The sequence below is a fragment of the Triticum aestivum genome, chromosome 2D (genome assembly GCF_018294505.1).
Source record: "Triticum aestivum cultivar Chinese Spring chromosome 2D, IWGSC CS RefSeq v2.1, whole genome shotgun sequence".
Lineage (NCBI taxonomy): Eukaryota > Viridiplantae > Streptophyta > Magnoliopsida > Poales > Poaceae > Triticum > Triticum aestivum.
In genome coordinates this window covers 85177896-85199922 of record NC_057799.1, presented here as the reverse complement: position 1 = coordinate 85199922, position 22027 = coordinate 85177896, and the positions used below count along the sequence as shown (strand labels likewise).

General features: G+C 47.1%; 1 protein-coding gene across 1 annotated transcript; it reads left to right on the top strand.

Moving 5' to 3' along the window:
• Positions 1–10828: 10828 nt before the first annotated feature.
• Positions 10829–12124, top strand: LOC123055682 (uncharacterized). Its single transcript, XM_044479591.1, has 2 exons — positions 10829–11491; positions 11705–12124. Exons 1-2 carry the CDS (start codon positions 10829–10831, stop codon positions 12122–12124), a joined length of 1083 nt encoding a protein of 360 aa, XP_044335526.1.
• Positions 12125–22027: the final 9903 nt, after the last annotated feature.

Here is a 22027-nt window from a genome sequence, read left to right as displayed (position 1 = left end):
GACCTTTGTCGTATGTTATGTAAAAAAGAATTTTCCACAATATAAACAGATAAGTTTGACATGGTAAGTTCAGAAAAAAAGGATAATTTACCATTGTTTCTACAATAAAAATGCGTTGGTAAGTACAATAATTTTCCCAAATGATAACGCCCACACGCACTCGATGCCATTCGATCCATTTGCACGAAGTTGAAGCAGTTGCCATTTGGGTGGAGAGCAACGTAAGCACCCAGCATCATGTGGGCGTTATCATTTAGTGCCACACGTGTGGGCGTACCTCGCCCGAACGGCACACAGGAGGCTCGCCCGAACGTGTAGGCGAAACTGCTCTTTGCCCACACGACCCTCACACGGCGATAGACGACAACTACTGATGTGCATATGTGGCAACTAGTTAATCACACATGAAAACTATGTTTTTACCATACATGGCAACTATGGTTTGACCACAATGACAACTAGTTAACCACACGTGACAACTATGGTTTGACAACACGTGGCAACTACTGTTAATTAGACATGGAAAATATAGTTAACCCGAACGAAACCCCCCAAAAAACGAAACAGAGAAGTTTCCATGCTTTACAACTAAAGTTGCCACCCCGGGGTAACCAAAATTGCCATAAAACAATGTCAGGGTGGAATTGCTTCGTGCCACACGTGCGGGGTGGGAGTGAGTTGTTGTTGGCTCGGCGTGTGACACAAAGTAGCTGCGTCTGAACGTGTGAACAGTTCGAATGTTCACCCACACAGGGCCGTGTGGGCTGTTTCCTGACCACCCGACTCGTGTCGTCGGGTGTCCATTTGTACCACACGTGTGGCAGTTATCGGCGTCCTAAATTTGTCCTGCTCAAACTGAAAAGGAATACCTACACAACAAATAATTGCCATGGTACATTACAAAAAATATTAAAAATATATAAAATTTTGCATGATGTAAAATTTTGCCATGGTCTAGCACCTGCGTATTTGCAAAAAAGTTACCATATGTGAGAGAAAAAAACTCTAGAATTCCTATGAGAACATTAAACATGGCTCTAAAAAATAATTGACATGATTTAGAAAAGTTTTTTAAAGCTAAATTTTCCATAGGAGCAGAACAAAAATGTATAGAAATTTGCAATGATGCAGAGCAACAAAAAATTGGCATGGCTCTAAAAAATTGCAATGTTCCATGACAACTTTGGAAAAATTGATTTAGGAGTTCTACCTAAGTGGCCGCTAACAATTATGGCAAATGTAGAAAGTTTTTTATTTTTAACATGGCAAACAAGCTTGACAAAATTTGTATATCTAAAATTAGTTACATCGAAAATCTAGATATAGTTTTTCAATCCTAAAATCAACGAAAAAATAGGAAAATGTTGTAAAGGGTAATATGACAATTTTAAGAACATTTTACTCTAAAAGCAGTAAGGTTGGAAAATTTGTATTGGTCCACATGTCAATTAGAAGATTAATTTACCTAAATCAAGCAAAAGGTTGGAAAATTTGTAAAATGGCCACATGATAAATTTTAGAAATTTAAATTACTTACACATGAAAAAACTAGGTCAAAATATGTAATGGTTGCACGGCAAGTTTTGAGAATTTTGTACTATAGAACATGCAAGTTTCATAAATATATGTAAAAAATGTACGGTTACATGTCAAAATTAGGGGAAAAAATCTCACTGGACATGGAAAAGTGTGTGTATTTGTGGAAAAAAGGTCGCATGGCAACTTTCAAAATTACTAATGAAAATCATAGCAAATTGCCATGTGTGACAAAATTGGCCTTTCTCGCGATGATAGTTAAATTTGCCAAACACTAGCTTCTGCACTGTTTGTGTTAAGCAAAAAATGTTTCTGATGGTCACATGGCAACTTTACAAAAAATTGTACGATAGTTGATATGTATTTTCACTAGATCATGGTTTGGGTTATACATATTTGCATGAGTTTACTCAAAATACTTGCGAACCCCAGCACTTTTATAATGCAACCAAGATGCAAATGGCACTATTTACTAATAAAATTTGCCCGTGATCTTTAAAAAAAGATTTGCCATGTTCGTTTGATCCCTGAACCATGGGAAATGTGGAAAATTGCCATGGTATTTGACATGGCTAGAGAAATAAATTTTCCATGGTACGTAACAAAAAGGATTTGCCATGGAATGTAAAATAATTTGCTATGGTGTTTAAAATAAAACTGCCATGGTTAAGATCGAAAAAAGCCATATAACATAAAAAATTGCCATGTTCAATGTCAAAATTTACCATCACTGCGATCCATGTTTAGAAGATGTCGAAATCTTAAACTATCATGCCAATTATAAAAAACACAAATATCTAATACTCCCTCCATTCCTTTATATAAGATGTATTTGTTTTTTCAAAAGTCAAACGAGTGCAAGTTTGACCGAATTTTTAGAAAAATATATCAACATTCGCAATACGAGATTTAGATCATTTGATCCATCATGATAAGTAGTTTCATTGAGTAGTACACATGACGGCAATAAAAGGAAAAAAACATATTGCAAGTGATGTAGCAAAATTTGTGTTGGTGGCATGGAAACTTTTGTATTGCTGGCATGGAAAAAAATTGACATGCAAAATTGTATTAGATACTCCATATTGGATGCGTCTAGCGGGCAAATGGCTGCCTACTAGCGCTCTGGGGCAGCCGGTCATTTTAGAAAACTTAATTTTTGTCCCCTTCCAGAATTAGGAAAGTGTTTCTACCTGATTTCTTTTTTTCATGACCCATTGGATGCTCCCACGGTCATCCTATGGTGCATGCTTCTGTTTTGTTGTGCATTTAATTCAGGTTTTCAAAATTCAAAAGGCATAACTCCCAAACTGTGCATTAAAATTAAGATAAAGGGCCGGTGAAAATTCTGTAATTCCGAAACTGGTAAATGATAATTCTGTAAATGATAATTAATAGTAAATGATAACTCTGTAATTCCAAAACTGGTAAATGATAATAGTAAATGATAATTAATAGTAAATGATAATTCCGTAATTCTGTAAATGATAATAGTAAACTGTGCTCCGATTTTTTAATTAATAGTAAATGATAATTCTGTAATTCCGAAACTGGTAAAGGGCCGGTGGAAATTGTAAAAATAGGAAGGACGCCAGGAATAACAGCGTCCAGGATGGACTCTATTGCTAACTGCGGCCAGGTATGGACGCTAGTACGGATGGCGTCCAGTCACTCCCTTCGATTGGTGCTCTGATTAGGCTCAACCGAGTCGTTTTCGTCTGATGGCTAGAGGTTTCATGACCTATAAACCCTAATACGCCTGCAGCCGTCGCTTCTTACTGTTAGAGTTATAATATAAGTCATGTATACCCCTTTGTATTTATCCCGTAGTATAAGGGGTTTCCTGCATATGTACCACACCTGTACATGTATATATATCGGCCTATGGCCTCATGGGAATACAAGTTGCTTATTCCTAACATGGTATTAGAGCTCTAGGGTTTCTTTTTCGCACGCCGCAACTCGTGCTAGATCCCGGCTGCCCTGTTCCGATCCGGCCGAAGCATCCTCGCCCGAAGGTCTCCTCGTCACGCGCCGTGTACCCCGCTCGGTCTGCCTGTCGGCGTGCTGCGTTCACCCGTGGATCCGGCCGCTGCCCTCCTGATCTACCCGCTCTCCTCCCGCAGGAGTCTGGCTTGTCCAGCAGCCGGCGCCTGTCAGATCGATCCGCTGCTTGTACGTCCGCTCGTGGGATCCAGTCGCCGCCCGTGCAAGCTAGCTCCTGTTTGGCCGTGTATGTGCTGATGCCTTGACGTTGTGCTAGTGTGCTGCTCCCGCACTGCTTTGGCTTCACGTGGTGAATCTCCAGTGCCTGCTGCATCTCTCGCCGGCGACTCCTGCAGGCCCGTGGTCTCCCGTGGTCTTCCGCCTGCCGTCGGGTCTCTTCAAAAAAAATGTCTGCTGCGTCGGGCTATGTTGCTGTCCCTCGCTGTCCGGTGATCTTCGATGGTACTAACTACACCGAGTTCGCTGGCTTCATGCGCATTCACATGCGTGGCATCCGTCTCTGGGGCGTTCTTTCTGGCGAGGTCTGTTGTCCGCCCCGTCCGATTCCTCCGGTGGCCCCTACTCCGCCGACTCCCCTGGTTCTTCCTCCGGATGCTAATCAGGCCGCCAAGGATGCGGCTAAGATTGCTGATGAGGCTGCTGATCGTGCCTATGATGAGAGGGCTTTGGCTTATGAGGAGGCTCTTCAGACGTATCATGGTGCCTTGTCTGTTTACACCCAGTGGCTTGATGATGATGCTCGTGCTGCAGCTGTTCTCACTGCTAGTGTTCTGCCTCAGTTTGCTTCTGAGTTTCTGGGTCTTCCTACTGTCTTCCAGATGTGGACCTGTCTTCGTCAGCGCTATGAGCCCTCTGGTGATGCCTTATACCTTTCTGTGGTTCGTCAGGAGCATGCTCTTCAGCAGGGTGACTCTACTGTTGATGACTTTTATGCACAGAGTTCTGCCATCTGGCGCCAGCTTGATTCTCTCCGCAGTGCTGGTTGTCGTACTTGCCCCTGCTGCCAGGCTGTCCAGGCCGATTTGGAGTTTCATCGTGTCTACGAGTTCCTGTCTCGGCTCCGTAAGGAGTTTGAGCCCCGGCGTGCTCAGTTGCTTGCTCGTGGCCGTATTTCTCTCATGGAGGCGCTTTCAGAGATTCGTGCTGAGGAGACTCGCCTACGTGGTGCTGGTTTGCTGGAGGTTCCCTCTGTGCTCGCTACTCGGGTTTCTTCCACTCCACCTGCTGCACCGCCCCATTCTCGCTCGAGTGCTCCGCCGCTCTTGCCCACTTCTTCTGGAGGCTCAGGTCGCCCCCGTTCACATTGTGACTACTGCAACAATGATGGTCATATTGAGTCCCAGTGCTACACCAAGCGGAAACACCTGCGCAAGGCGCGATCATCAGGGACTGCGTCATCTCCCTCGCCAGCTTCAGCCATTGCTTTGACTGAGCAGGATATTCTGAGACTTAAGCGTCTGCTCGCGGCTTCAGGTTCTTCCTCGACGGGTACTGCTGGTTCTGTGACTGATGCTTCCCGCACTGAGCACCCGCCCTCTACACAGTCAGGTACATTCCCATGGGTTCTGGACTCTGGAGCTTCTTTTCATATGTCTTCTCATTCTTTCGCTTTGTCCTCTCTTCGCTCGCTGGATTCTCCTGTTCATGTCTTCACTGCTGATGGTACTCCACTTTCTGTTGCTAGTAGAGGCCATCTTTCCACTCCTTCTTATTCTGTTCCTGATGTTGCTCATGTTCCTCGCCTTACCATGAATCTGTTTTCTGCCGGTCAACTTACTGATTCTGCGGATGCTACGTGGGCTAGTGATCCTTCTGATCGCCGTTCGCTTTCTGCTTACTGTGTTTTTCTTGGCGGTTCTCTCATTGCCTGGAAGACGAAGAAACAGATTGCAGTTTCCCGTTCGAGTGCTGAGGCTGAGTTGCGAGCTATGGCTCTTTTGACGGCAGAGGTGACTTGGTTACGGTGGTTACTTCAGGACTTTGGTGTTTCTGTCACTACACCGACTATGCTCTTATCTGACAGTACAGGTGCTATTAGCATTGCGCGCGATCCTGTGAAGCATGAGCTCACCAAGCATATTGGTGTTGATGCTTTCTATGTGCGCGCTGCTGTGCAGGATCAGGTCGTTGCTCTTCAGTATGTGCCTTCCGAGTTACAGTTGGCGGATTTCCTGACGAAGGCCCAGACTAGAGCACAACATGGCTTTTATCTCTCCAAACTCAGTGTTGTTCCTCCACCATGAGTTTGAGGGGGGGTGTTAGAGTTATAATATAAGTCATGTATACCCCTTTGTATTTATCCCGTAGTATAAGGGGTTTCCTGCATATGTACCACACCTGTACATGTATATATATCGGCCTATGGCCTCATGGGAATACAAGTTGCTTATTCCTAACACTTACCTCGCTGGGTGGTAAGCAAGCTCTATCACGGACATCACCAATCATCACAGGAGCAACATCTTCTCACTGGCCGCTTGTCATTAGGATCATTCGCTCATCATTAGGATCATCCACTCGACCGATGGTTGGAGCATGTGAGTTGTTCCACGGCCTCACTGAATCTTCTTTGTTTGGCCTTCTATACAATTTATTCAATGGTTACAAGTGTACATTGTACCTCGTATAGGTGACTGGGTTGTTACTCTTGGAAAATACAATTGGTAATTGGCTACTTTATGAGAACAGATAAGTCGATTTTGAGTCGGAGGTTGCGCTTTCGCCTCTACGTGTCGGTGCACCACTGCCAGTACTTCTCGAAGCATGGTGTGCCGGTACCGTAGCCCGATGTGAACCTGCCGCACGGGTGGCACCTCAACCCCGATAGGGTTCCGGTGCCGGCCATGCCGGCCTCAGGCCGCACACGCTGACGGAGATCCACCACTGTCATCCTGTATTCCTGTCCGACCTCTGTCGCGACCCAGCGTATATAGTGGATTTGCCGAAATGGGATGCGTGGTTCGGCACCGAGCACGACCAGCGTTGTCGATCGTGCTTCAAGGGTGCACCGCGCGCGCTCACCGCTCCACCATCACCTCCGGGCGTGGTGAAGGGGGAGGATTAGGAAGCCAAGGAAGCCTACATTACGGCCCTCGAAGAGGCCACAAGGATGGCCATCAAGGAGTCCTAGCGTGTGGAGCCCGCCAGGTGGTCTGGCCATGCACCGGTGCTGGCCGAATCGGCAGCCGAAGTTGAGGCCAATGTGGCCCCCGCCACCAGCACGACCCGCGTCCGAGCGTGTGGAGGAGCCATGGCCGCTGCTTGGGTGTGGTCGTGGACGAGAACGTTGCCGTCTTATATCGTGCACGCCCCGCCTAACCGATCCAAACGAACAAAGAACGAACATAATCTGCGTCGGTCTGGGTCGCCACGTTGGAGTTGACTTTAGGTCATCGAAGTTGCCCTTAGGCCGGACAAGGGCGAGGAGTTTTTGGGCCACGATGAACCAAACACAGGACGCTCTTAAGAATAGCGTACAGGTGTGGACGTGGTTTGCAATAGCGACCAGGCCTGGACGCTACTAATCATGGCGTCCTTCCTATTTTTCAAAATTCGATCTACCATTACTAGTTTCGGAATTACAGTATTATTATTTATTATTAATAAAAAAATCGGGCAGCCGGTCATTTTAGAAAACCTTTTGTCCCCTTCCAGAATTAGGAAAGTGTTTCTACCTGATTTCTTTTTTTTCATGACCCATTGGATGCTCCCACGGTCATCCTATGGTGCATGCTTCTGTTTTGTTGTGCATTTAATTCAGATTTTCAAAATTCAAAAGGCATAACTCCCAAACTGTGCATTAAAATTAAGATTTGTTTTCATTGTTGGAATCGTCGCGACGTGCTCTTCGAAGCTAGACCTGCATGGATATATGTCGACGAACTTTTTTGTGCAATTTAGTCCCTGTCAGATCCAACTATGTAGTAGTCGATGTGCAACTAACTGAAGTCGATGTACAACCTTTTCCCTACCCGTGAACGTGCAATTTTCATCGATGGCACCTCCATCCCAAACTACCCCCTAGCAGTGAGATGTGACACTTCGTCTGTTGCCCAGGCCAACTGCCTAGTAGTCGATGTGCAACTTCTCCCTTGCTCGTGGATGTGCAGTTTTCACTGTTTGCTGCATCGGCCAACTGCCTAGCAGTGGATGTGCCGCTTCGGCCTTCGGATGCTGCCCCATCCAACTGCCTAACAGTGATGTGCAAGTTTCCCCCGTACCCTGTCGATGTGTAGTTTCCTCTACCAACACTCATCCAAACTACCCCTGGTATTGAGATGTGTAACTTTTGCACCCCGCTTATATGCAACTTTTCACTACCCTCATGGATGTGCAGTTTTTACCATTCAACTATCTTTTGCAAGTGAGAGGTGCAATTTAGTCTGTTGCCCCTGCCAACTGCCTAGTAGACTATGTGCAACTTTGACTATTGCCCCCACCAACTAAAATTACAGATCCTCAAGTAGGGAAGGTAAGGAGTTCGGTGGTGGAGCTAGACAAGATGTTCAGGGGGGCGAGGAACAAAATATGGTTGGTTTTTTTTGGGGGGGGGGGGGGGGGGGGGGGGTAAAGCTAAAAAGGGTTCAAATGTAAACAACACCCCAAAAATTTTCTTCAGGTTTTGTATTAAGGCTAGGGGGTATGGCCCCTGCAGGTCTCAACTAAGCTCCGTCGTTGAAGGAGTTGCACATGAACTACTAGGCAGTTGGCTCAAACAACATACTAAGTTGTACTTATCGCTAGTAGGATGGGTGGGACAGGGTGTGCCAACAGCGAATATTACACATCCATGAGTAGGGAGGGGGCTTGCACATCGACTACTAGGTAGATGGCCAAGGCAGTAGACTAATTGCACATATAAAAAGTTGGTTGTCATGGTTGCTACGTTGCAACCTCATAGGAGGTTGGATCATGTAGCTCCAAAATTGGTTTTGAAAAAAGTTACACTAGGTAGTACTAATGTTGCACCATATCATATCAAAGTTGCGAATACAGAGTAAGGGCGGAGGGACGGAGTGAGAAAAGTGAGGCTCCGGGTGGTTTTTTTTGTGAGCCGGGTGTCTCGCAAACTTTCCCCAGCTTTGCTTCAATTTGCAGGAATTCAGACATGTGGGTAGATCTGTGAACATTTGATGCACAATTTTAGATGGCACAAAGCGTTCAAACCGCATGGCCCGAATGTTTAGCGGCGTTTTGATAAAAATCGTTGGAGATGCCCTTAGTGTGTAGTTGGCACTATGCATGGCGCACACTGCGATGCCAGGCCGGACAACATCAATCGGTGGAGCCCCATTCCATTGTTCTATTGAACTTTTCTCTTGAATACAATCATTCAAGTTCTCAAAATATAGAGACCACTACAAACCGGGATCCCAAAGCAATTGACATCTGCCAGAATAACTTTCACTGAACTGGATATTATTGTTTCAAAGTCGGTACCATTCCTCATTTCGCAAAAGGCCTAGAATGTGGCTTGCAAGCCCTAGAGATTTGAATATAACCATTGCCATGAAACAATCTGAAATACTTTAAATAACTAATTTTGGAACGGAGATCCAAGTTGGAAAATTGAAAAAATAGTTATTTAAAGTATTTCAGATTGGTTCATCACATTTTGGAACGGAGGGAGTAGAAGTCTAGAGCTTTACCAAAATCTTGTCAGGATAAGTTTCCATGGTCCCAAATTTCACAATCGTCACTCTGATTTAGACACAGCATGTCTTCACCCTTTTTGATTGTATGTTGACTTTTTGTCTAACAATACCATATACATATGTGCTTCAGGATGTACAGCCGCAACAACAGGCTGGATTACCAATTGTTCTTCCGCACAAGAGGTGCCTTTAGGTCTCTTGGCTGGAATGGGCTTATCTCGCTCATATGCTTCTTCAATGTTCTGATGGGCATTCTTGTTATATGGGGCAATGATACAATAATACTGATAGTGACTTTGTCAGTAGTGGCACTACTTGTGATTGGTTCAATTCTATGTCGAGAAGCTGCAATTCCACCCATGTTAGGCCGCATGATCTCATTATGGAGCCCAATGGTTGCAATCCTACTGCTTTGTCCCTCTGTATGGCACTCCTATAAGTTCAAAGAAAATTTGATCTTTCAAAGACATGGCTCAGTTGCCAACTGCACACTGTACTTGGTACTATTTGTGGTAGTGCTCGTACTCACAATCAGCAGGCTGAGGTTCCCAAGCATCAACAAACTAGCAGACTGGGTTCTTGGCAGCAAAATAGCATTTTGGCAACGAGTTGTTCTGAACTTGTGCATGTTTGCTGCGACAGTGATGTCAGTGTTCAATTTTCATAGAAGAGGTATATTTGTGCTGATCATAATGGACATACTTGTTCTAATGATAACTTCATTTGGCAACCTCCAAATTCCGGCAGCAATATTCCGAATTGGGCTGGCACTGTGGCGCCTTATAGTTATGCGAAAAGATTATAATGACCAGAAAACCAATGAGAATACGAAAAACCTTCTGTCATCTCTCTACATCTTTTATGTGATGGTGCTTGGCCAAGGGATACTCTATATTGTTGCCGGCATCTTTGATATCTTTTCATTCATCCTACGAAGATCACTCATCCGTCGTGCTGGATTTGGAGGACCCTCGGGAGTGAAATATGTCAATTTGTACTATGCATATGCCTTCGATAGATGCATGGAAGGTGCTATGCTTGGCCCAAAGAAGACCAACCTCATCATATTTGCAATGGATTCTTTAAAGTCAAACTCTCCCAAGATGCAACTCTATGGTCTTAAGATGCTTCACAGCTTTCTAAAAAAGGAGCCCCTAAGGACTATGGCCATATTAGAACTCACCACTTGTACAAAGGCAGTGACCTGCTTGATCAACATGTTGGGCTGGACAAGTGAGGGGGCTACAGATATTCGATCATTCGCCGCGAAGGTCACGGCCCAGCTTGCTGAAAACCTCCGAGTTGTCCCTACCCCTGGGGCGACACATCTCATAGCCTCACTTTTGGACACTGTTCAAGGACATAATATAAAGAACCCTCTTTTGGAGACTGGTAGCCCTGAGACAAAACAAGATAACCTGATTCAGCATGTTGGCAGCAACGAGCTGACCTCCCCGATGCTTAAGTGGTTGAAACAGATGGCACTATACTGTTTGATTCCGAGAGAGGAGCCAACTAACATGGATGAACAAAATACCCACATACTTAGATGCTGGAGAAAGATTACAAAACATTGGTCTGTTCCAGAGGAGGAGACATCAACCGACCAGGATCTCCTCCCTGTACAGGGCATGTTGATTCTTGAAAGGCTTGCTACCTTTGATCCTGAGAACTGTATAGAAATCAGCAGAGCAACAGGCCTCTTGTCAAAGGTCATAGAGTTCACAAGCAACAGAGGTGACATGATAAATATTGACGAGACACTGCTGAAAGGTTCATCGTTGAAGCTTCTGAGAAGACTCGCAAGTACTAAAGGCAAATTTGGTGTAACTTTGCGTCAGATGATTACAGAACATCTCTTCCTTTGGAGCAACCTTGCAGAGATCTTGGATAACAGAGGGAGCAGCCAAGAACTTAGGGAGCTTACAGCAGAACTCATTAGAAACTTTGCCATGGATGGAAATGTGAATAATGAGATCGGGCACATCCCGATGATCATTAGCAGGTTGATGCATGCATTTCTTAGCCAAGGCGCATCCTCAAGTGCAGTTTCAGATCAGTTACTACGAATGAACGCTGGGCAAGCACTAGCACTACTGGCAATGGAGAGTGTCAATAACTGTCTGGTTATGTTAGCAGAACCAGGGTATGTCTTCATCAAGGAACTCACAATTATGATCCATAGTGGCAGGTACAGGTGCATAGCTTCAAGCCTGCTGCAAAATATGTGTGTGCATGCTCAATTTGAGCTTGGCGACTCGGACCTGAAGGAAATCTCCTACATTACAAGAGAGGTGAGCGCTGCAAATGTGGTTATATGCGCGGATATTGTACCTTAATATTTACAACATGTTATTGCAACATTTTCTGTAGCATTCATCAACTACCACTGATATACTTCTATACACCACACGACTAAATAAATACATGGCAACGTCATGGATTCTACTTAACCATGTTACTGAAGTGTAATCATGACTTACACAGCTTAGCTATTTCCACTACAGGTGCTGGAAGGAATAATGGATGCAGAAGGGATAGAATTGGAGGTTCTTGTTGGCCTTAGTTCACAAATATGTAATGTCATTCCAGGTGATTTTGCACGAGAACTAGAGCATGGTCAGATTAAGGAAAGATTTATAAAGAGGCTTGTTGATGCACTTAAGAAAAATATGATACCCACTGCTCATTGTCCCGGAATCAGGAGGGTGATAGTTGAACATGCCATATACATGATGGAGTGTAATCCTGGCAACGCCAACTGTTTCAAAAAATACTGGATGATGGAAGCACTGTTAAAGGTGGAGCGTACAACTTCAATTGCTGAAAATTACAGGTTCTTCTCGGGTGATGCAGGACTCATGGAGCACAGCGTACCTCTATCTGCACTTGTGGCTAGAGCAAAAGAGCTGATGGGCCGTGGGTAGCTCTGAGGCATCAGCAGTGTTACCTGAGCATGTATTTAGATGGTACTGTACTACTGGTCTATACTATGATTTGTAGACACACTCAATTTGCTTGTCAATCATCATAGTAGTGAGTTACTCATTGGAACCCAAGGAGATCCCATGAAATTAGAAATGATATTAAGTAGTTGGTTTGTGTTGACAAGTCAGACATTATGTGCCATAATGGAGTAAATAGCATAAAACTACCACTTTTCGTCCTATGGTTCCAAAAAACTACCACATTTTTGTTTGTGACTGATAACTACCGAAACCGGCATCGGCTGTTTCAAAAAACCCAAAACACCCGTGGCTAAGAAATTAAACCGGTTTATGACAAGTCGGGCCCGCACCTAAACGAACCGTTTGTTTGACCGTTCCTTTGACCGTTAACTGACATGTGGGGCCCACATGTCAGTGTCCGCAAACTTTTCAAAAATGCCATCAGGCCCCTGCAAACTTTTCAAAAACGCAATCGGGTCCCTGTAAACTTTTGAAAAAAGCAATCGGGTCCCTCCCGTGGCCGTGCGCCAGCAGCCGCCGTGAGGGTCGCCGGCCAGCAGCCATGACGCCGCCGTGGAGCTCCCTTCCGTCGCGGGGCGGCGCGTGGTGCTCCCTTCCGTCGCGACCAGCAGCCATGGCGCCACCGTGGAGCTTCCTTCCGCACGGGCGCCAGGGAGCAGCACCGCTCACCGGCGATGGCCGTTGCGGCTGGGCGCAGAAGGCGGGCTTGCGGGCGTGGGAAGTGCAGGCCAGGAAGCTCGCGAGGCAGGAGCTCGAGCTCGAGCTTGAGCCTAGTCATGGCGGCCGGCCTCGGGAGCTCGGACCCGAGCGTTGACCACAACTACGGAGGGGATTCGAGATGGGAAAGGAGGGCGCGTGGCTGGAGCACCGGAGCAACCCCACGAGTGCGGCACCACACTCCACGGTCTCTCCCCTGCCCGCATCAGCGCCGCCACCGACGCCATGGACGCGGAGCACGGTGGCCTCGCGGGCAGCTCGTGTAGGAGCACCTCGACCTCGCTTCTGCTTCCCTCGAGCTCGCCGCGGACGGCCTGCGTCGCTGCTGGAGCGCGCGCCTCCTGCCGTCGTGGGCGAGGCCGGCCTCTGCTACGGCCGCCGGAAGGCTTGCCGGCTGGCAGAGAGAGAGAGAGAGAGAGATAAGGGAGAGAAGGAGGAGGAGGAGGAAGAGATAACTGACATGTGGGCCCCACATGTCAGTTAACGGTCAAAGAAACGGTCAAACAAACGGTTCATTTAGGTGCGGGCCCGACTTGTCATAAACCGGTTTAATTTCTTACCACAGGCGTTTTGGGTTTTTTGAAACAGCCGACGCCGGTTTCGGTAGTTATCAGTCACAAACAAAAATGTGGTAGTTTTTTGGAACAATAGGACGAAAAGTGGTAGTTTTATGCTATTCACTCGCCATAATGAGGTCAACAAAGATAATGGTTGTGTTAGTGTTGTAAAACCATGGACATATGGAAGATGAGGAATCTGCTTTGCGATTCAATATGACATGTCATGTTAGTTGCATATTGTCAGGGTGTGAGGCTTCAGCACCAACTCAGTCTTTTAGATTTTATAAGGCTTACATCGGATGTTGTTTATCACTAGTAAATGGCGTGGTCATTGAGTAATCACGGAACCAACCTTGAGTCCAGATCCTAAACACCCATTAAGTTGTTCTACCAATTTCCAACTGACATGGCACTGATCCTGACAAAGAACCATGCAATTCATTCATTGAGGGAGAAGATCCTCAGAACATATCTATTTTAACTAAGAACCCCCCATGTAGCATGGTATTTTTTTTGGTTTACTCGAACATCACAAATATTGAAATTTCTGCTTCCTAGATCGTAACTGAACAATCTAGCTACTTAATTTTTTTGGTTCACCATTAACTGAACACTGCAAAGTGCCCGCCTCATACAACCACGAACTGAAACGATGTATGTGTACAATGCACTTCTAGGACTGTCAGAGGCTCAGAGCACCGTGCTCCGGCGGCACTCGGCCTCAGGCCGGAGATCAGCCGGAGATAAAAGGGATTAATTAGAGGCGAGAAGGCGAGAGTGCACCTGTCAGATCAGAAAGGGTTCAAAGTTGGGACGTGACTTCCACACAGCCCAGCGATCCGGATCCCTGCCAGAGAGGCTGGTTGCGCGCCGCGTCCGGCTCATCGGCGCCGCCGTCGCCACCCGCCGCCGCTTCGAAAAAATGGGCGAGGATGAAGCATCCTTGAGCCATGCGTGCTGAGATTTTTTTTCCTAGGGGGGAACGGCCGTGTGTGTCGAGCTGCTCGCTCGTGGTCGCCGTTTGGGCCCCTTTGCGCGCGCGGAAGCCCAATCACGTGGCCCATTATAAATACCGTCGGTTCGAACGCTCGGTCAACCACGGATTCGTGCCCTGGCCGTGAATGCGCGCTTTGTTACTCCCTCGGTTCCTACAATGTAAACTGAACTTCCCAACAACTATTTTTAGGAAAAATCACTGATGTCTATCCATTGATGTCTTCAAAAGCCTTGGTGAGAGGAGCCCTGCACCAACCATACGATTTTTGTAAGACAATGAGATCCAGCCATCCATGCATCAAATTAAAATGCAGCAGGCCACTTGATTAGGCGTCGTATCATCGGCCACATAAAGTATTGTATGCAGAGTACTTTCGCTTGGTGAAAGCTAACACAACGGTGGTGAGGTGGCCAGGTGGGTACTGAGTTCTCCGAATATAAACGTTCATTCACAGTAAAAAAAAAAACTGTTTACTATGGTCGTTGGACAAGACTGCACACAGTGAAGGAAAAATCTCCCCCTTACCTTCAATCCACCTCTCATCATTGCTGCCGCCAGCAGGGTCTACCTCCGAAGGAAGCGTTATGCTCATTGTTCCCTCCTTGGTGTTGCTGTTGGCGGATTGGGGCAATTTTTTCTGGTGCGGTGGAACTCCATCCTTTGGTTGCGTGTTCTTGTCGTTGTCGCCGATTCTGTGCGTGCTGATGCGAGCTCCTCTCCCTGCCTCCTAACCTCTCTCCTTTGTCGGTGTATCTCCTTGTCTCGACCACTCATGTATCTGACGGTTTATGGGGATTGAATCGGGATTGGGTTTGGTCTACTGCAGATGAGCCACATGGTGACGCTCGAGGAGGTGATGTGTGGAAGGGATCGACTTAGGGGGTGTTTGTTTTCAGGGATTTTTTTGATGTAGAAACTAGAAAAAGTCTTTCTTAGAGACTTTTTAACCAAACATGAGGGACTATTAGGGACGAAAAGTTGTTTTTTTGGACTAAATAAAGAAGACTCTCAAGGAGAGTCTTTTTGGGACATTTTGAGACTTTTTCAACAATGCCCCTCCCTGCACCATTGCCCCGCCGCCCCCATGGTGTTGTTTGGTTGTTATTTTTCTGTATACTAGGGGTAACATGATTTTTTACATGTCATTTAATAACCTCTAGGGAGGGACTAGGGACTTTTTAATCCCTAAAAACAAATAGGGAGAGACTTTTTAGGGACTAGGAACTTTTTAATTGAGACTAAAAAAAGTCCTAAAACTTATAAACCAATCAGGGCCTTACTCTTTGCCATCCAATCCAGCCTGCCCATGGTCGATGGCATGCAAGGGCATGTGCATCGGGCCTTCTCCAAGAAGGACAAGGCCAAGGCATCCAATGGGGTCAGTGCTATACTTCATCTTCCTAATCTGTACTGCAGCCTGCAATTAATTGCAGTTGCTACTTGCCACTCGTATGCATCTCTCTTACAAGGTAAATGAACTTCTATTGTTCAAGAAGAAAATATTTTAGACAAGTAGAATCATATAGCCCTAACAAGGTCCTAGACCGATGTTACCAAGACTCCGGAGCGGAGGTTGGGGAGGTCGGGCCTAGCGGACGCCGACCGGGACTTCTTTAATTTCAGACCATGTTTTTTTGTCTTGCTTCTGTCTATCTGGATTGGTGGTATCTAAGTGATTTCCAAATTGTGTTTTTTGATCGTTACATTAAATTTTGTATCCCCGCTTTCAAAGTTGGGCCTTGTTCATTGCAAGGGAAAGAGGCCTCTTGCACTGCCCTAAATACATCACAAGTAGACTGTAGGTTAGGTTAATTATGTCACGAGTTGTCTTGCTCTCTGCATACTTTAGTTTGTCATTTACTCTCATGCTTCACTTAGATTATTTTGAGAGTTGAAATTTTTGAAGAAATACTTATGCGCTCGTGTGCTTCACTTAAATTTATTTGAGACCTTGTTAGTAGCAATGGTAATATAGAAATTTAGTCCCGAAGTAATAGATATTCAAGAGGGACATGATAAAAACTTCATGAAGATCATTGGATATGATAAGTTTGATTCCTTGCAATAGTTTTGCGATATGGAGATAATAATATGTGAGTTATGTTAGTGAGTAATTATGCTTTAGTAAGAATATTGGTGTTAAGGTTTGTGATTCCCTATGCAAGCACGAAAGTCAATAATTATGCAATGAAGTTACATCCTACTTGTGGTGCATTATTCGGTGTTAGTTATGTTTAATGCTCGTTTATGAGAATTTTCGTTTCTTGGTTGGTTGCTTCTCAATCTATTTGCTAGCCTCCATTTGTACTAAGTGGGAATACTACTTGTGCATCCAAAATTCTTAAACCCTGTTTTGCCACATGAGTCCACCATACCTACCTATATGTGGTATTTCTGTGCCGTTCTAAGTAAATTTGTATGTGCCATCTCTAATTTTCAAAATGAATTTCCTTTTTGTGTGCTCGTACCACTCATGAAGCGACAGGGGGTGGCTAATACTTTCCATGCTAGATGTGTTATTCTCAAGATGAATGTTTATTCACTTGTCATTGCACGAGAGTACGGCGGTAATAGGGATGCCCATGCCGAAATGAAAAAGAAATTTACTTTATGTTGTCAAATAATAAATTTTTTGGAAAGTGTTGGTATGGACGACACCCGTGGATACTGTTGGGGAACGTAGTAATAATTCAAAAAAATTCCTACGTGTCACCAAGATAAATCTAGGAGATGCTAGCAACACGAGAGAGGGAGTGCATCTTCGTACCCTTGAAGATCGCTAAGCGGAAGCGTTACAAGAACGCGGTTGATGGAGTTGTACTCGCGGCAATTCAAATCGCGGAAGTTCCGATCCAAGCGCCGAACGAACGGCGCCTCCTCGTTCAACACACGTACAGCCCGGGGACATATCCTCCTTCTTGATCCAGCAAGGGGAGAGGAGAAGTTGAGGGAGAACTCCCGCAGCATGATGGCGTGGTGGTGGAGCTTGCGGTTCTCCGGCAGGGCTTCGCCAAGCACTACGGAGGAGGAGGAGGTGTTGGAGAGGGGGAGGGCTGTCCCAGGGGAAGGGTGCGGCTGCCCTCCCACCCCCCTCTATTTATAGGGTGAAGGGGAGAGGGGTTCGGCCCCCTAGATGCATCTAGAGGGGGGAGCGGCGGCCAGGAGGGGTAGACTTGCCCCCCAAGCAGGTGGGAGGCGCCCCCTCCCCCTACGGTTTCCAAACCTAGGCGCCTTGGGCCCTTGGGGGGGGGAGCTGTCGGTGTCAAAACCGGCAGATCTCGGGTAGGGGGTCCCGAACTGTGCGTCTAAGGATCAAAGGTAACAGGAGAGAGGGACACGATGTTTACCCAGGTTCGTGCCCTCTTAATGGAGGTAATACCCTACTTCCTGCTTGATTGACTTTGATGAATATAGGGACTACAAGAGTTGATCTACCTCGAGATCGTAATGGATAAACCCTAGCTGTCTAGCCTGTATGGTTGTGTTCGCCTCTACGGGCTAAACCCTCTGGTTTATATAGACACCGGAGGGACCTAGGGTTGTACAGAGTCGGTTTACAGGGAAAGGAATCTTCATATCCGAATGCCAAGCTTGACATCTGAGGGAGTCCTGGATTAAGGGGTCCTCGGGCGTCCCGCCTATTGGACGTGGGCCTGACTGACGGGCTGTGAAGATACAAGACCGAAGACTCTCACCCGTGTCCGGATGGGACTCTCCTTGGCGTGGATGGCAAGCTTGGCATTCGGATATGAAGATTCCTTTCTCTATAACCGACTTTGTACAACCCTAGTCCCCTCCGGTGTCTATATAAACCGGAGGGTTTAGTCCATAGGGACGATCATAATCATACAGGCTAGACTTCTAGGGTTTTAGCCATTACGATCTCGTGGTAGATCAACTCTTGTAATACTCATATTCATCAAGATCAATCAAGCAGGAAGTAGGGTATTACCTCCATAGAGAGGGCCCGAACCTGGGTAAACATCGTGTCCCCTGTCTCCTGTTACCATCAACCTTAGACGCACAGTTCGGGACACCCTACCCGAGATCCGCCGGTTTTGACACCGACATTGGTGCTTTCATTGAGAGTTCCGCTGCGTCGTCCTCAAGAGGTTCGATGGCCCCGTCGATCATCTACAACAGTGCTGTCCAGGGGGAAGTTTTTCTCCCCGGACAGATCTTTGTATTCGGTGGCTTCACACTGCGGGCCAACTCACTTGGCCATCTAGAGCAGATCGACAACTACGCCCCTGGCCATCAAGTCAGGTTTGGAAGCCTGAACTACGTTGCTGATACCCGTGGAGACTTGATGTTCGACGGATTCGAGCCCACGGCAGCCGCTCCCTGCCACTGCGATGAACATGACCTAAATCTGTCATCGGACCATACCCAGGAGATAGCACCTGTAAGTGCTCCGGCCCCAGATTCAGAGCAGATTGCGCCATCCGAGGACGGGAAGCTCAACCCCGCCACGGGAGCCGTAGACTCAGCGGCGCTAGAGCCGCACATAGACCCAACCTTGAGCATGACCTGCGTCACGGAACCTCAGATTCGTCTCCGGCCACAGGTTCCGAACCACGCGCACCCGCGTCCGTCGAGCCCGATCAGGCGTCGGTCGTCAAATTCAGCGCCGCGGACATCTTCCGGCACTCACCTTTAGGCGATGTGCTGAACTCATTAAAAACCCTCTCCTTAGCAGGGGACTCACAGCCGAATTATATCCGGTTTGAACTAGGGGTTGATGACAGGGAATTTCGCTTCCCAATCACCTCCCACTTCATAGCCACTGTCGAGGACTTAACCGACATGCTCGATTACGGCTCCGAAGACATCGACGGTATGGACGACGATGCCAAAGAAGAGGATGCCCGAAACCCGCCGTTTACCAGACGCTGGACGGCCACCTCCTCATATGACGTGTACATGGTGGATACACCCAAAGAGAATAACGACGTCGACAAGGAAGACCCAGTCAAGGACAAACCTCCTGAGATACAACCAAAGCGCCGACGTCAGCGGCGCCACTCCAAGTCACGCCGTGGAAAGGACAACAATACCGGCACGAGAGAAAACAATACTCCGGATGATGCCGAAGACAATGAAGACCCCGTTGAGCCAGCCTCCAAACAGGACGAACGGGAAGACGGGCTAGTTAGCCCTGATGAACAGGCCATAAACGAAGACTCGGAGGACAGTAATTATCTTCTGCTCTCCGAGGATGAGGTGAGCCTCGGCAACGGGGATTTTATCGTGCCTGAGGAACCTCTCGAGCAGGAGCGCTTCAAACGTCGGCTAATAGCTACTGCAAGGAGCCCGAAAAAGAAGCAGCAGCAACTTCAAGATGATCAAGACATGCTCAACGATAGGTGGACTAATGTCCTGGCAGCCGAGGAATACGGCCTCGAGCGCCCAGCCAAAAGTTATCCGAAGCGCAAATTTCTACCTCAGTTCGATGACGAGGCGCTGGAGCTCGTACCATCATCGCGCAATGCGGCTGACCGACCACCACGTGGCCGGGACAAAGCGGCAACTCAAGCCGAACACCAGCCCGTACTGCCTCACCGTAAAGGCAGAGATAAAACAACTCGGGGACATACATATGACCTGCGGCATGACTTGGATAGTAGAGCAGGTCAGAACAGATCGATCTATGGATCGCGGGGGCGTGCACCGATACGCGACAATGGCTACCTACCCGGATGCAACAATCATAATCATGCCTGGGCCGGGAACCGCAGACGGACTCCATCCGAGCTACGTCGCGACGTGGCCCGATATAGAGGTCCCGCACACCCCCTTTGCTTCACTGACGAGGTAATGGAGCACGAATTCCCAGAAGGGTTTAAACCCATAAACATCGAATCATATGATGGGACAATAGACCTCGTAGTATGGATCGAGGACTTTCTTCTCCACATTCATATGGCCCGCGGTGATGAGCTCCATGCCATCAAATACCTCCCACTAAAACTCAAAGGACCAGCTCGACACTAGTTGAACAGTCTGCCCGAAAACTCCATTGGCAGCTGGGAGGACCTGGAAGAAGCCTTCCTTGACAACTTCCAAGGTACATATGTTCGACCTCCGGATGCCGACGACTTAAGTCACATAATCCAACAGCCCGGAGAGTCAGCCAGGAAATTCTGGACTAGGTTCCTAACAAAAAAAGGACCAGATGGTTGGCTGGCCGGATGCCGGATCCATAGCGGCCTTTAAACATAGCATCCGGGACGAATGGCTCGCCCGACACCTCAGCCAAGAAAAGCCGAAGTCCATGGCAGCCCTTACGACGCTTATGACCCGCTTTTGCGCGGGCGAAGATAGCTGGCTAGCCCATAGCAATAACAATCCAAGTGAACCTGGCACTTCGGAGGCCAGAAATAGCAACGGCAAGCCCCGGCGCAACAGACACAAGCGTCGAAGCAACGGTGATAATACCAACGACACGGCGGTTAACGCCGGATTCAGTGGCTCCAAGTCTGGCCAGCGGAAGAAGCCGTTCAAAAGGAACAATTCGGGCTCATCCAGCTTGGACCGCATTGTTGGAAATATGCCCTAGAGGCAATAATAAATGGTTATTATTATATTTCTTTGTGCATGATAATCGTCTATTGTTCATGCTATAATTGTATTATTCGGAAATCGTAATACATGTGTGAATACATAGACTACAACGTGTCCCTAGTAAGCCTCTAGTTGACTAGCTCGTTGATCAACAGATGGTCATGGTTTCCTAACTATGGACATTGGATGTCATTGATAACGGGATCACATCATTAGGAGAATGATGTGATGGACAAGACCCAATCCTAAGCATAGCATAAAAGATCGTGTAGTTTCGTTTGCTAGAGCTTTTCCAATGTCTAGTATCTTTTCCTTAGACCATGAGATCGTGCAACTCCCGGATACCGTAGGAGTGCTTTGGGTGTGCCAAACGTCACAACGTAACTGGGTGACTATAAAGGTGCACTACGGGTATCTCCGAAAGTGTCTGTTGGGTTGGCACGGATCGAGACTGGGATTTGTCACTCCGTGTGACGGAGAGGTATCTCTGGGCCCACTCGGTAATGCATCATCATAATGAGCTCAATGTGACTAAGGCGTTAGTCACGGGATCATGCATTGCGGTACGAGTAAAGAGACTTGCCGGTAACGAGATTGAACAAGGTATTGGGATACCGACGATCGAATCTCGGGCAAGTAACATACCGATTGACAAAGGGAATTGCATACGGGATTGATTGAATCCTCGACACCGTGGTTCATCCGATGAGATCATCGTGGAACATGTGGGAGCCAACATGGGTATCCAGATCCCGCTGTTGGTTATTGACCGGAGAGGCGTCTCGGTCATGTCTGCATGTCTCCCGAACCCGTAGGGTCTACACACTTAAGGTTCGGTGACGCTAGGGTTGTAGAGATATATGTATGCGGAAACCCGAAAGTTGTTCGGAGTCCCGGATGAGATCCCGGACGTCACGAGAGGTTCCGTAATGGTCCGGAGGTGAAGAATTATATATAGGAAGTCAAGTTTCGGCCACCGGGAAAGTTTCGGGGGTTACCGGTATTGTACCGGGACCACCGGAA

Excerpts from the sequence above, each read along its gene's own strand:
- LOC123055682 (XM_044479591.1), top strand. The coding sequence starts at position 10,829 with ATGTTGATTCTTGAAAGGCTTGCTACCTTTGATCCTGAGAACTGTATA. Across the intron at positions 11,492-11,704 it reads TCTCCTACATTACAAGAGAG|GTGCTGGAAGGAATAATGGA; the intron begins GTGAGCGCTGCA and ends TTTCCACTACAG.